The following is a 16,039-nucleotide window of genomic DNA, read 5'->3' as shown; positions in this document are numbered from 1 at the left end:
AGCATCTGCTTTATGAATTGAGACACATTCTGGTAGGGTGCATAAATGTTAATTATTGAAATCTCTTCTTGTTGGGTGTTTCCCTTGACACATATGTAGTGACCTTCCTTATCTTTCTTTATCTTTGCTGGTTTAAAGCCAATTGTATCTGCTTCTAAAATTGAAACCCCTGCTTTTTTCTGGTTTCCATTTGCCTGTATTCTAGAAGTTCATCCCGTCACTGTGAGTCTATTTTTATACTCCTAGGTAAGGTGAGATTCTCGTATACAGCGGATATCCAGTCTGAGTTTATGTATTCCGTCAGCCATTCACATTAATTGAGAGAATTGATAAGCCTGGTTGTGTTTTAGGTGTCATGATTTTTGGATGTCCAGTGGACATTTTTAATCCTTTCACCACTGTGGAAGTTGGGTTTTGTTCAACAAATTCTGGGTGAGTTTACTTTGGTGGTAGAGCATTGTGCTGGTCATTGTGGAGGATGGGTCTGAGGATATCCCGAAGAGCTGGTTTAGTTATGGCAGATTTCTTCACCATGTCTGTGTCATTAAAGTATTTGATTTCTCCAACACAAATGAAACTCAGTTTAGCTGGATAGAGGATCCTGGACTGGAAGTTGTTTTGTTTTAGGAGATTGAAGGTCAATGACCATCTTCTTCTGGTTTGAAATGTTTTGGCTGAGAAATCTGCTGTCATTCTGATACTTCTCCCTTTGTAGGTCATGCTTTTCTTATGTCTGGCTGTTTGCAGAATTTTCTCCTTCATCTTAACTTTGGAAAGTTAATCACAATATGTCTAGGAGATGCTTTATTTGGATTGAGTCTTGCTGGGGTTCTGAAACTATCTGCTCTGATGTTCTGTATCTCTTGCAATGCTTGGGAAATTCTCCTCTAAAATCTCTTGGAGTAGAGCATCTGTACCTTTAGGGCCCTCCTCTTCTCCTTTGGGAATTCCTATAAGACCAGTGTTTGATCTTTTGGAGTGATCCCACAACTCTCTCAGGGAATGATCTGTTTTTGCTCTCCATTTGTTTGCCTCTTTGAGTGTTTGGGAACATTCAAAAGCTTTGTCTTCAGTTTCAGAGATCTTTTTTTTTTTTTTTTTTTTTTTTTGGTCTGGTCAACTCTGTTACACTGAGGGATTCTACTGTATTTTGGAGCTCCTCAACTAACTTTTTCATTTCCTTGAGCTCCGCTATTTCTTTTCTCATTATGTCCATATCTTTGGTGACTTGGGCTTTGAATTCATTAATTTCTTGAGACAACTTAAGAACTACTCTTTGGAATTCAATTTCTATCTTTTCTTCCTTTCTATTTATCTTATTTGCCTCCGTGTTCTGAATTCGACTTCTGACATAGCTGCTGTTTGTCTGTGCATGGCATCTTCAGTTGTATCTGCTTTGTCATTTCTTGGGGGGGGGGAGGTGTTGATCTACTCTGGTTATTCATGTTCCCAGAGTTTTTCTGTTGGGTCCACACATGTTTATTTTCCATCATTTGGTTATTAGAACTGGTAGGGTAAGATTGAGTTGGGGTCCCCAGGTAGTAGAGATAGCCCCTTACCAAAGCGCTAGGCTTTGTAATTGTGGCTTATCTCCTACAACCTTACAAAGGCTTCTTTCAGAGTTTTGGATGGAGACTCTGAGGACCTACTTGGTGAGATAGTGCAAGCTTGCTCTGTTTTGATATCAGCTAACCTCTACCCTATCCTAAGAAACTACAGTATTAGGTTTAAATCTCAACTGTGAAGAGATACAAACAGCTGTGGTACCTAGAACCCACCCCTCAGTTCTTTTCTACTATAGAACTTCAAAGGTCAACCTCAGAATGTCCCCAAGTGGACAGCCCCAGGCATGGGTTCCAGTTAAATTGTCTCAAGCAGCGCAAACCATGCTCAACAGAGAGGGGTTCAAGGATCTCCAGCAGCACAGGTGGAGCCAAGGATCCACACTCCTGCCCACCAGACTCAGTCCACACTATTGTCTAGTTCTTTGCTCACAGGCCCAGCTGCAGCCAGGGGCCACGTCCCCATCCACCAGTCTCAGTCCACACCCAGCTAGCCTCTGCTTGCCAGACCAGTTGGAGTCAGGGGACCATGCCCCCGCCTGCCTGTCTCAGTCCACTGCCTGCCAAGCCTCTGTTCACAGGGTACCATCCTTCCCCCGTAGTTCTCAGTCCTCACCGGGTAAACCTCTGTTCACCAGCCCTGCTGGAGACAGAGGGCCATGCCGTAGTCCTCAGGTCTTGGTTCAAACCCAGTAAGTCACTGCTCGAGGGTTCTTTTGGAATCAGGGGACCACGCCCTTCCTCTCAGGTTGCAGTCCACTCCTATCAAGCCTCTGCTCGCAGGCCCTGCAGGGGCCGGGGACCAGCCCTGTCTGCCGAACTCAGTCCACATGGGGCAATCAGTTTCCCACTGTGGGTGCCATCAGAGCCAGGGGTTCTGCACCCCATCCCACCAGACGTCCCAGCACAGCCTGAACTGAGGGTCAGTGCCATCACTGGCCGGGCATAGTCATAACTAGGGGATTGCTCCTCCTCCTGCCGAGTGTCCCTTTCTTCCCACACCCTCTTTCTTTCCTGTTAGTGACAGATTCTGTCCTGATGGTTGGTGGTCCACACTATGCCCAGATCTCTCAGGACAAGACCAAACACTCTATGCTGTGCAGGGGGCAGAACTTCAGACCACCATGTGAGAGGGAAAGGGTGGACTATGAGTTTGGACTTGTGGGGGAAAGTATCTGTTCAGTTTTATACCTGACGGGGTGGTGTCTAGGTTCATAAGTGGGACCTCCCGGGAGAAAGAGACCTGGAGTTTAGCGGCTCTCTCCAGTGAGGTAAAATGAGAGGTCTTTTGTTCCCTGCTCGATAGCAGGTAGCCTGTGGCAGGCCTCCTGCTTGGGAGAGGGGTCTCCTGTCCTCTAGTCGATAGGCTTTGTACCTGTAATTTGTTTTCTTGAATGTTCTTCCTTGGAGTTACAGCCTGCCAATCTTCTTTCTTGGTTCAGCTCCCCAACTTTGGCTTCATAGAGCCAGAATCCATCCAGTTTTTCTTCCTCTGCTCAGGAGCCTCTGCCTAGGGTTGCTACTAGTCGGCCATCTTCCCAGAATTCCCCTAGAACAGTGATTTTCAAGCCATTTGTTATGAGAGTATCTTAGATGTACTGTGAAAAAATTTAAAGACCACTAATTAAATTATTTTCAAAAGAAGTTCAAAGCACAGTAAGTATGTTCTTTTTTTTTACTCTTTTTTTTTTTTTTTTTTCTGATCAACATAATTTAAGTGTGCCCCAGAAGTTTCACTACAGGTTCAAGTGTGTTGTGAGATAAAAAAGCATAAAAAACACTAGTCTAGAATATAATGAATTCTGAAAACAAATGTTTGCTACCACATACCTGCCTTTATCTTTATCCCTCACCAGTGTCAATTCTTTAGTTTTCCAAACACCTTAAATATTTCTATCTCTCCTGTTTTATGGTCCTTTAGCCTTTCTTTTTTGCAAAATTATGTACAAAACTAAGGTAATTTCCCCTCTTTTCCAGATGATTAAAAAGGATTATAAATGCAGATTGAGCAGCAGCCTCCATAGCACTGTCCACCATAACTTCATCAAATCAGAAGGCTTATTGGCTGTCAGAACCATTTTTCGGGCCTATTAACATTTTTCAGGACCATTACCTATAGTCTTCATGCTATACATTAGATATAGTTTATTTTAGAAAATGTAGACCAAAACATTTATTTTCCATAGTAATTGTTCCAAAGTATAAAGCTCTGCAGAAACATTTCTAAAAATAAAGATAATTATACCTATTTACACAACTGTATTGCTCAAGAGATGATGCCGTGTGAGTAAATAAAAATCTGTGGAGTCATCACTTACTTATTTTAAAGATCGTTTCTGGACGTGTCGTAGTTTGTTCTCAGTTTCCTGTTCTCTTCCCCCCACACCCCCCCGCCGCACATTGTTCTGAGCCTTCTTACACTGCTCTTGGTTTAATAGCCACTGCATTTCCTGCCTTAGTTTGTGGCTGTATGTGGCCCTGCTGTAACAATAACTTCTATCCCTGGTTGCCATGATGCTGGAAACACTGTGGTCATGAGTTTGTGAACTTTTTTTTTTTTTTGAGACAGAGTCTACTGTGTCACCCTCAGTAGAGTGCTGTGGCATCACAGCTGGCAGCAACCTCAGTCTTTGGGCTTAAGCAATTCTCTTGCCTGGCTATTTTTTGTTGTTGTTGCAGTTGTCATTGTTGTTTAGCTGGCCTAGGCTGGGTTGAGGCAAGGATCCAGGGTGGTAAGTGTAGGCTTGGAGCAGAGTCCATGTCGAGTGGAGAATTAGAATTAGAGAGATGGTAGAATCTATGTAGAACCATCTGTTTTTCAGGGCAGCCATGGGTTCTTAAACTGGTCTAGGCTGCTCTGTTACCTACCTAACTACTCCGCCCTGCTAGAATGTAAAGAATGTCTTATGAGGTAGAATTGCTTATTGTAGAATAAGCACATTGTGTCCTCAGCACATTAACAGAGATCTTAGGTTGAGGAAGGTGCTAAATATTTGTAGAATGAATGCCATTTAGCTTTTGTGAAAATGATATGAGCAGTCTCAAAACTCTGGATGGCTAAGAATTAGGAAAGTATCATTATACAAGAAGGAAGTGTTTTACTTACAGATTTTTGACAGATCTCCATTTCCAGCCCTGCTTCTCATTCCTGCCTCATTTCTCACGCTTTCTCTACTTCTGGACCCTTGCCAAGTGTTCTGCTGGCCTGATAAACTCTCTTCTTTTGTTATAGCCCCTTCTATGAGAATTTGTGCCTCCTACCACATTCACAATTACATTCCTACCAAAGCCTGGAAGAAGGGGTAGTCGGGTGGGGTGAGGTCTGGTGAGCACGGTGGATGACAGAATTTCCAAGTCTGGCTCCTGTAGTTTGAACAGCATGTGACTGTGTTGTCTGGCAAGGGCATCGACCTGTCTCTGTTGACCGGTTTTGGTTTAATTGCAAGCATCCTCATCTTTTTTTTTTTTTTTTTTGAGACAGAGTCTCGCTCTGTTGCCCCAGCTAGAGTGCTGTTATGTCACAGTTCACAGCAACTTCAAATTCCTGGGCTTAAGTGATTCTCTTGTCTCAGCCTCCCAGGTAGCTGGGGCTACAGGTGCTGGCCACAATGCCCAGCTAGGTTTTTTTTTTTTTTTTTTTGTCCTATTTTCAGTAGAGATGGGGTCTCGCTGTTGCCCAGGCTGGTTTCCAATTCCTGAACTCAAACAATACACCTGCCATGGCCTCCCAGAGTGCTCAGATTACAGGCGTGAGTTCCCATTCCTGGCCCTCATCATTTAATTGAATTGGTTGTAGTAGACATCTACTGCCGTCGACCAACCAGGATTCATGAAACTGCACTGGATAATACCAATGCTGGACCACCAGACACTGTGTTTCGGTGCTTTGCCTTTGTCCAGTCATTGTGCCAAACACTTGGGGTTGTCAGGAAGGATCCATTCTCTTTTTTTTTTTTTGAGACAGAGTCTCAGTTTATCACCCTCAGTATCAACAGCAACCTCCAGCTCTTGGGCTTAGGCAATTCTCTTGCCTCAGCCTCCCGAGTAGCTCAGACTACAGGTTCCCACCACAACGCCTGGCTATTTTTTTGTTGCAGTTTGGCTGGGGCTGGGTTCGAACCTGCCACTCTCAGAATATGGGGCTGGCGCCCTACTCACTGAGTCACAGGCACTGCCCAAAGGATCCATTTTCATTACACATAACAAAGATTCGATTTTATATCATGACAGCAAAGAAAGGCAACCTTTGAGACGATTTCTCTTCTGATGCTCATTTAATTCTTCAGAACCCATCCATCCGGCTTTTTTACCTTGCTGATGTGTTTTGAATGGTCTAATATTGTTTGAATAGTAGCATCAGACCTTGCTGCCAATTCATGTGTAGGTTGAGATGGATTCGCTCATCATTATGCATGTTGGCCTCAGGTCCCCCAGGTGGCTCATTTTTAAAATCACCAGAACCGAACGTCAAACCATTGATGTACTGTGCATTCATTAGCCACATCCTACTCAAGACACTGCATTCGTATCTCCAGCGTCTGTATTATATTGCTTCCATGATGGAATTCATATTCAAAAATAACACAAATTTTTGACTTATCCATGCTTCCATGGAAATTCCCCCTAAAGATACTTTGAAAGATAATCACAAGCCAAAACATGAGTTTGAAAGAGTGAGAATGTAAAGGAGTTTCAAAACCTCCCCCCACCCCCCCGAAATGAAAAGAACCCAGTTTCAAAGTGAAATATCAGAGATACCAGCTGTCAAACTTAGTACTTAAGGAAATCAGACGTTTCATACTTAAATAACCTAATGCATATTATGTATCACCAACTTTTCCTTAACATTTACCTTTACAAACTTTTCAGCATATTATTTACTTTTTTCATACAGTAGATAGTTTAGTTCTTGAAAATTCTGAGGCAAATATGGTAGTTGAATCTCTCCCTAATATACTTAACTATTAAATGTTTTTAAACAGTTTTCCAGGGCTGCATTTAACCATTGCTCGCGACATCACTGGTCCCTGTGCCATTTAGGGAAACACTGTTTTAAGGCATGACATTGGGACATAATGCAAAGTAATTACGGGAATCAGACATAGGTCAGTTAAAAAGAAAGGCTGGCTGTCCTCCTCTGAGCTCACTGTGCCCTTTCCCATTTTACACATCACAGTTAATTTGTTTATTGTTTGTGTGTGTTTGAGATAGAATTTATCTTTGAGAACACAAAGTTTTTCTTTCTTTTATGCTTTACACTTTAATATATTGTCTTGCTCATCAGAGATTCTCATAAATGTTTAGGGCTGTGTGAATTTACAGTTTTACTGAGTCAAATGAATTCTATGTATATTACCTTTCATTGTTTTTCATTTTTGAGAACAAGTGTTAGTCTTTATAATTATTGAATTATTTCAGTAGATTTTTCAACTTTTCCTCAATATTTGTTCCATTTTCTGTTCTTAAAGGAATTCAACTTTTAAATAGCTCTATATGGCTTATATTATGCTGATAGTAAGTCAGAGATTTGGACAGATTTTAAAGTACAAAGGTAGATAAAATGTTTTACTGTGCTAAGAATTTTTAAAAACATTTTCCTTTTTAAGAAATAATATATATGTACTTTTTCTTTTGTGAGGTGGTCAAAGCATTCCTTTTGGGAGACAGGATATCTTTAGTAATATGGAAAATTGAATTTGACTCAGAAAGGTTTTAGGAACTAGCTGTCATCAGATATTTTAAGGGTGCTTTAAGTGTGAACACATGTAAAAAAGTGAACTATTAGTGACTCTTTTTTCCCCTTTCCCAGCATTACAGTATGATTGACTGTAACTCAAAATTATGTTACTGTTTTACATTCACATTAAGCTGGCAAAAATAACTTGTTTTCGAAACATATACGTTGATTATTTAGAAAAGGGAGTGTTGGGGGACTGTGCCCTTTATTAAAGATATAACATTAAATACGATTTTGTTTTCTGATTAAACCGGCACTATTCTTTTAAAGAAACGTTGTTGTTCTAAATGTATTTTACTACCTTTTTTAAATTAAAAAATTTTTTTGTTTCTTTTGCTGTATGTTCGTTTTAGAAATCATGGCATTCTAAAGAGAAAAAGCAAATCACCTTTACTTCCAGCATACAAGCATAACTCTTCGAGCATTATGGTGTATACTCACTACCATCATCATTTCACAAAAAGGAATGCATGCTGCTTTTTTTTCTTTTTTTGTGGTAAACATTTTTGTTTGAGTGTAACATACAGAAAAGCACACAGGTCATTAGTGCATAGCTCAATTAATTATCAAAGAGTGAACATGTGTAGGGTGGTGCCTGTGGCTCAGTGGGTAGGGCGTTGGCCCCATATACCCAGGGTGGCGGGTTCAAACCCGACCCTGGTGAAATTGCAACAAAAAGTAGCCAGGCTTGTGGCAGGTACCTGTGGTCCCAGCTACTTGGGAGGCTGAGGCAAGAGAATCGCCTAAGCCCAGGAATTGGAGGTTGCTGTGAGCTGTGATGCTACGGCACTCTACCAAGGGCAATAAAGTGAGACTCTGTCTCTAAAAAAAAATGAAAAAAGGTGAACATGTGTAGTCAGGTGAAATAATTCTAGCACCCCAGAAATCTCTCTTAGACACTCTTCTAATCACTTTTCCCTCCCAACTGCACAGGATATCACTATTTCAACTTCTAACACTGTAGATTAGTTTTTTGAACTTATATTAATCACAAGCTATATATTCTTTAGTGTTTTGCTTTTATTTTTAAAATTCATCAGTGTTACATAATTGCAAGAGGGACTTTATCTAACAATTGCAATCAGTGTAACCTGGCTTATTGTACCCTCAATGAATCCCCAACAATAAAAAAAAAAAAATTTATCAGTGTTTTTACATGAAACGTAATTTTGTCATTTTTACTCCTGTTTGTATTCCATTTTGAGAACATCTCACATTTTATTTGTCGTTTGTACTGCAGTGTGTATTTGGCTTGTTTCCAGCTTCTTTTGGCTGTTAAAATACTATTGCTGTGCACCTTCTCACACATATCTTTGCATACATGTAAGCATTATGTTGGGTTAATAATTATTAGTAGACTTGCTGGGTCCTGATTATACATCATTAGATTTCAGTAAAGAGAAGGGTAGAATCAAGTTTACTGAGGTATAATTTATATACAGTAAAATTTATTCTTTTTAGTGTATAGTTCTGTTCATTAGACAAGTGTGTAAGGTAATGTAACAGATACCATAATCAAGATACAGAACATTTCCATTACCCAATAAGCCCCCTTGTGTCCCTTTGTCATCAGACCCTAACATCCCACCTCCCAGCGTGGGGGTACAATGCAGACACCCTCCATTCACCATCAGTAATACATTCATGAAAATCAGACATCCCATTAAAATTGCTAATCTGGGACCTGTTTTCCTTTATTTTAAATTTCAAAATGTGTAATAACACCAAATTTTCAGTTAGTTTTCTAAAACACACTAAGGAGCCTATTTGGAAGTAACTATCATGTTTTTATGTAAAGTGCTTAAAACCTGGCTTCTTAATCAAGTAATGATTAAGGAACAGTTGTTTTGCATTTTAGTCATTTTTCTTCCCCACTCATTTAGCTCCTCTTCTCAGAATTTTCTGTCCCACCTTCTCAACTTTTGCCTCTTAGTGCACTAAGTAACACTCAGCAAAACCCAGGGCTCAGTGCGAGCGGTCTCACAGAAGCACGCTCAGCGTGTGTGCCCCGTGATGGAGAGTGGTTTCTAGTGGGGTGAGACTGTGATCCTCTCTTAGTACCAACATTGGAGAAATCGACTTTTATCTACACACAGTTCAGTTTGTAAAATGTCAACAATTCTTTTCTACCATTTATCTTTGTAATGAAACTTGCTTTTTCTCAGCATACATTATTTTGTTGAAAAATGTTTCGTTGAGGTTGGCGATATAAATATGAAATTTTATTTTATAAACATTGTTTGAATATTTGGTATATTCTAGGATGTTTTGATATTAAAAGTAGGTGACATTGTACTGGAAAAATATTAACCATGTTGATATTCTGGATGGTATGTGGAGATTTCTACTCATGGGCTTGATTTTGTGTTTTGTTGATGAGTATGTCACCATTAACTGATTTCCTCTTGTTAGATATTTTAAGTATATGCTGCAAGTTTTTGCTGTGACTTAAGATGAACAGGCTTTTAATTTGATTTTCATATTTGTTTTTTAGGATAGTTATAGAATTGGGTTTGCTAGGCCATGTGAGCACTTTAGAAAGCGTATTTGACGCACGTCACCGTGGTGTCCTTCATACGCAGTTCTACCAATAGTGTCTGCAGGTACCTGTCTGTCAGCTCTCCTCAGCAAAGTATTACAACTTAAAATATACTATAGGATTAAATCTATTTTTGCCACTTAAATTTAGAACTTTAAAAATAACATGCTTATATAGCAAATATAAAATTCCTGTTACTTATATGCTGTTAAAATATCCTTTAGTAAGTACTTTCCAAGGGAACAAGTTTGTAAGTCGGCATCCTCTAAGGTATATAAAACATGAAAAAGAGGTAGCTCTCTCCCATCAAGGAGTCCACAGGAAGATTTGTGTGTTGATTTGTTCTTTTAATTTCAGTACTTTTTAACTGCATTTTATGTTTATTTGGAGGATCCAAGGGATACAATTAAGGAACTTTGGGAGTCATCCTAATTTAGTTTTTGGAACAGAAGGAAATATACTGGAACTTTCCCTCATTTTTCTGGTGGAAAGATTCTCCCACAAACCCCCACCCCCCTAAACAGGAAAATGCAATTTCACTAAGCTTTTGAGTCATAGATCAGAGGCTTGGACCAGCAAAGGGAAATGAGTTTTTATAAAAATTCTCATTCGCTATTATGGGCCAGTTTAAACTACTCGTGTAGACAGGCTACTTCATCTTTCCCTGTAAGGAAAGGCAATATTGCCATGCTGTTTACCAGACAAAGGAAGGAGGGTGAGAGAGAGAGAGAGTGTGTGTGTGTGTGTGTGTGTGTGTGTAGCTGTGACAGGGTGCGAGAGAGAGAGAGGGTGTGTGTGTGTGTGTGTGTGCGCGCGCGTGTGTGTGTAGCCGTGACAGGGTGCGAGAGAGAGAGACAGAGAGAGAGAGAGAGTGTGTGTGTGTGTGTGTGTGTGTGTGTGTGTGTGTGTGTAGCCGTGACAGGGTGCTGGGAGGCAAGGGGAACTCAGGGAAGGATAAAGGAGTAAATGTTAGTTATCTAACACTGTAGGCTGCTTCTCACTTGTCTTAGAAAATCTTGAAGAAAGAAAAGTGAATCTGTGCTGAAAGAGAATCAGAAATTTGTCCAGGAGAAGTCAACTCTTAATTTGCCAGCAGTGAAGATGAACAGCTATGAAGAGAATTCAAGCAAATGCTTATATTTGACCTTGGAGAACATTCTGTGATTATTTTTGTTGCAAGTTAAACGCTCTAAGTTGTGTGTGTGTTGGCTCACAGCCCTGGAACGCAGAGATGCTGAGGGGTAGACTGTCACAGAGCACACTTTGAGTGGAAGGAAGAACTTAAAAGTTTTGAAAATGTTACAGATAAGCAAATAAATCCCCAAACAAATGAATTAATGCTTGGTTCCTGGCTACATTTTTATTAAATTTTGATTTTCTAATTGAATGTCTCAGGTTTTTCATCTATTTCTTGAATAAATTTAAATCTGTGACATGTAACTATCAATTGTTATTTGGTAATTTTTATCAAGTTTTCCTAATGAATAGGAGGGAGCATACTATTTAACAGAATCTTCCCAGTCTTCCTTAATCATCTTAAAATCTTTTCTTTCATAAAGAAGTGAAGCAGTTGGTTAATGTTACAGTGAACATTAAGCCTCTTCAAGCCACCTTCACTCTTCCTCTGCTCCATGACCAGAAATGACCACAGTTAACAAGGGACTCTGCCAGGTACCTGTGGTGTGATTTACACACATAGATATGTACACTGCCATTTTCTTCATGGCATTATCCCCATCACTTTGCGCTAACATGTCCCTGATTTGACTTTCACTCTTGCCAAGTTTAACAAGAAATTTAATGTATGTGTTTGCTCTTATTTAAGCTCTGAGATTTTTGAGCTGGCATACAAAAACGTGCAACAACAATAATGAACGCCACTCCGCAGACACCGCCACACATTGACACCAACACATCTGTGAGACACATCTGTATACCCATGTTATGGACCCTTGCCAAGTTGTTTGTACAGCGCTGCCAATGTCAGTACACGGTGGCAAGGTCGCAAACTTAATTGCTGGACCTTGTATATTTATAAGTTTTTGAAACAAATAGAGCATTTTATTTGTATATGTGTACTGTTTTTGTGATTTGTCTTTTTTACTTAATATCACATTGATGAGGTTTTTACATATCTTACCATTGGGTCTATGTCCTGTTACTTTAATTTTATTCTTTTACATTTATTTTTAAGGGTGTGAATTAATATATCATTATTGCTAACAAATTTAAACTATGCTAATAAAACAAAATTCCTCTTTGAATTCCATGCAATCCCATTTCACTCTCCAGAGTCAGTCTCTGTTACCAGTATTATGTGTACTTTGTCCTTTTTGATTTTTTTTCAGTCCCTTTTTGATTTTTTAAGTGTATTTATATACATATATGAAAAATATAGATACGCATATGGTTTTGGTATGATTTTTTAAATTGTTACTTCAGTTTTTCTGCTCCTTCTTTTTTCACTTAACAGTATACCTTAAAGATACTATCTTATTGGTACTTAGATATCTGTCTACCTTTTTATATTACCTTCCATGCTATTAACCCCTGCTAATATAACCATTGCTGCTGGTGAATATTTACATTGTTTCCATTATATGACCATTATAAACACTATTGCAGTAACCATTCCTATATATGCATAAATCTTTGGGTACTTACTCAAGTGTTCCCTAGTAGTCAAAAAAAAAAAAAAAAAGAATTGCTGGAATGATGGGGTATGCATCTTGTTTTCATTGAGAACTGCCAGATATTCTCCAAAAAACTCTGTACCACTTTAGTTTTTTTACTATTGGTGAATTTTCTATACCTTTAGTATTGAGTATTTTTTTTTTTTTGAAAGACAGAGTCTCATTTTATCACCCTCTGTAGAGTGCTATGGCATCACAGCTCACAGCAACCTCCAGCTCTTGGGCTAAGGCGATTCTCTTGCTTCATCCTCCCCAGTAACTGGGACTACAGGTGCCTGCCACAATGCCCAGCTATTCTTTTTGTTGCAGTTTGCCTTGGGCTGGGTTCAAACCTGCCACCCTCAGTATATGGGGTCAGTGCCCTACCCACTGAGCCACAGACGCCGCCCTCGTATTGAGTATTGTCAGTTCTGTCAGTCCTAAAGATTTTCTGATCTCATCATTTTAATATTGTTATTATTATTTTTAATTTTTATTGTTTCAACTTTTATTGCCTATTTTTATTTTGGGTTACTTTTTCTTTTACTGACTTACCAATTTTTTTTAAGTCCTGTTATGTATGTTGCAAATGTTTGCTCCTCCTATGTTACCTGTCTGGTAACTTTATGATGTATTTTATCACATAAATATATTTCATTTTTAAGTAGTCAAATACCTATTCTTAATAGCTTCTTGAATTTTTTTTTTTTTTGCATAAGAAAACAGTTTCCCTAACTCAAGGTTTTTTTTATACACATACTTCTATAATTAAATGTTAAAAGAAGATTAAATTTTATTGTCATGGGACATTTATAGAGTTTTAACTGATTTGGAATTTATCTTTATCATAAATTTAATTCTCAAATACATATAGTTCTGGTCTGAACTCATTCCTCTTCTGTTGACCTGTTTATTCTACTTTTCTGCCAAATTGCACTTTTACATGACTTCAGCTTTATAAACATTTTGCTATATGAGTGGGAATATAGTCCCCCAAAGGAACTGAGAACGTTTTTTCAGTATTGTTTTATTTACATTGCATTAGAAAACATCATCAAAGTTCCTATTGGTATTTTGACAGTTATTATACTGAATTTTAGATTCACTTGGGGTCAGCTTTGATGCTGTTGTAGTAACTGAATCTTTTTGTCTGGAAACATGTTGTACCTTTACATTAATTCAGAGTTCATGTGGCCTTTGGTTAGGTTCTGTGTTGTCAACCTAAAGGTCTTAAATGTTTTAGGTGTATTTCAGAATAAAACTAAATCCAATGTCTTATTGGATTTGCTATTATCATAATTAGAATAAAATATCTTTCCTCATTATTCATCGCTCATGTATAAAGCTTTGGATTTGTTTTTGATGATAACCTTAGAGCCATTGAACTCCAGCAAAATCTATTTGTTGGCTTGACACCTGTAGCTCAAGCAGCCAAGACGCCAGCCATACACCAGAGCTGACAGGTTTGAATCCTGCCCGGGCCTGCCAAACAATGACAACTACAACCAAAAAATAGCCGGGCATTGTAGTGGATGCCAGTAGTCCCAGCTGCTTGGGAGGCTGAGGCAAGAGAATTGCTTAAGCAGAGGAGTTGGAGGTTGCTGTGAGCTGTGACTCCACAGCACTCTACCCAAGGACGATAGCTTGAGGTTGTCTCAAAAAAAAAAAAAAAAAATCTATTCTAATGAAGGTCAGTATTAGGGCATCTGTTTATTTATTTTTATGTTCTTGTACTGTCTAACAGAAATAGTGTAAGACAAGCCATACATGTAATTGTAATTTAAGTTTCCTAGTAGTCATACTAAAAAAGTAGAAAGAAAACAGATAAATTATCAATAATATAATTTACCCCAATATACCCAAAATACTGTATTATCATTTCAACATGGAATTAGAATAAAATATTGGTCAGATGTTTTATATTATTTTTTATGTGCATTAAGTCTTAAAAATTCAGTGTATATTTTATATCTGCAATTTGGACTATAGTAGTGATATTTCAAATGCTAATAGCCACAGTAGCTAACAGTTACTGTATAGAACAGTATAGTTCTCCCTGGACCATCATATTGTTTGCAAATAATGAAAAATTTTTCCTAAGGGTTTTTTTGTCTTTTTCCCTTTGCTTTAATGTTTCTGCTTGGAGTAACAGAAGTACAGTGCTGATGTTGATGATGTTAATGGAAATACTTACAATGTTTGACCACTGTGGATTTCTGGAATGATGGACTTTAGAAACCAAAGAGGTTTCCTTCCTTTTCTAGTTTTTACGAACTCTTTCTCTAAACTCCAAAAACTAGATTTTAAATTTTATTTTAAAAAGTGGTGTCTACTGAAATGACTCTTCTTTTTTCTCCATTTTTTAAAACGAAGAGAAGTAAAGTAATATTTTTTAAATGGTGAATAGTTCTTGTATTTTAGAGACAAAGTCTCTTGATCATGGTTTTTTATTTTTGAAGATAGGGTCATGCTCTGTTGTCCCTGCTAGAGTGCTATGATAGAATTATAGCTCTACTGTGAGCCGTGAACTCCTGGGTTCAAGTGATCCTTTCACCTCAGCCTCTTGAGGAACTAAGACTACAGGTGTGCACTGTCATGCCCAGCTAATTTTTTTTTTATTTTTTTGTAAAGACGGGGTCTTGATATATTTTCTAGGCTGATTTCTAACTCCTGGACTCTAGCATTCCTCTCACTTCAGCCTCCCAAAGTACTGAGATTACAGGCATATGCCGCCATGCCTAGTCCCATTTATTCTTTTAACAAATTGATCTACTAGATTTTATTTGCTTTTGTTTGATCTAAGGTACATAAAAATAAAAATCCCTGTTTATTTCTCTATTTTGTTTTAAAAGCAATGAGTCTCTGTCCAGTTTGTATATCAAGGAGAATTTTTCTGGCCTGGCAAATGCCTTGTATAGATATAATTCTTGTTCTGTACTTTGCAACTGCTTATTATAATATTGCTTTAAACAGAATATTGTACAGAAATATATTTATCACATTGGTGGGAGCCCATCCTCACTCTGTGTTTTCTTCTGTAGCTGGGCTCTGGACTGTCTTCACACTGGGAGGCGTGGGCAGCAAAGCAACTACCCCTCCAGAGCTTTCTTCCCCCCTGGCCAACCAGAGTCTTCTGCTTCTGTTGGTGTTGGCAAACCTAACGGATGCTCCTGATGCCCCAAACCCCTACAGACAGGCTATTATGTCCTTCAAGAACACACAAGGTTTGTGGTGTTTTTTTGTCTAATATTCTTTCTAATGAGGAAGGCATTGTTTACTCAATCTTGTTTATCATCTTGGAGGTTTGGAAATGAGTGTTCATTTGTATGTTTTCATCCTGGTTAAAAACAAGAAAAACTTCAGAGTTTTCTTAAGGAAGGTCAAACAAATCTCAGAAAAGGGCTGTGGTCCTTAATATCAATTTTAATGAACATTTCTTTCAGAGATAGCCAAACCAGCACATGCTTTATTTAGATTAGCTTGCCTTACATGTTAGGGGTAGGAATTATATTGAAATGTCCCGAGAGAG

The 16,039-nt window shown here is 38.5% G+C and overlaps 1 protein-coding gene across 2 annotated transcripts in view; it reads left to right on the top strand.

The window, feature by feature from the left end:
* DYM (dymeclin) overlaps window positions 1–16,039 on the top strand; it is a 449,579-nt gene that overhangs the window by 153,385 nt on the left and 280,155 nt on the right. For both annotated transcript variants that reach the window (XM_053571937.1, XM_053571938.1), the window contains exon 9: window positions 15,552–15,734. In XM_053571937.1, the coding sequence (XP_053427912.1) occupies window positions 15,552–15,734 (183 nt within the window). The remainder of the gene's footprint in view (window positions 1–15,551; window positions 15,735–16,039) is intronic.

The sequence above is a fragment of the Nycticebus coucang genome, chromosome 19 (assembly GCF_027406575.1).
Source record: "Nycticebus coucang isolate mNycCou1 chromosome 19, mNycCou1.pri, whole genome shotgun sequence".
Lineage (NCBI taxonomy): Eukaryota > Metazoa > Chordata > Mammalia > Primates > Lorisidae > Nycticebus > Nycticebus coucang.
The sequence above is the reverse complement of the archived record's forward strand: the minus strand, read 5'-3'. Positions and strand labels throughout refer to the sequence as shown.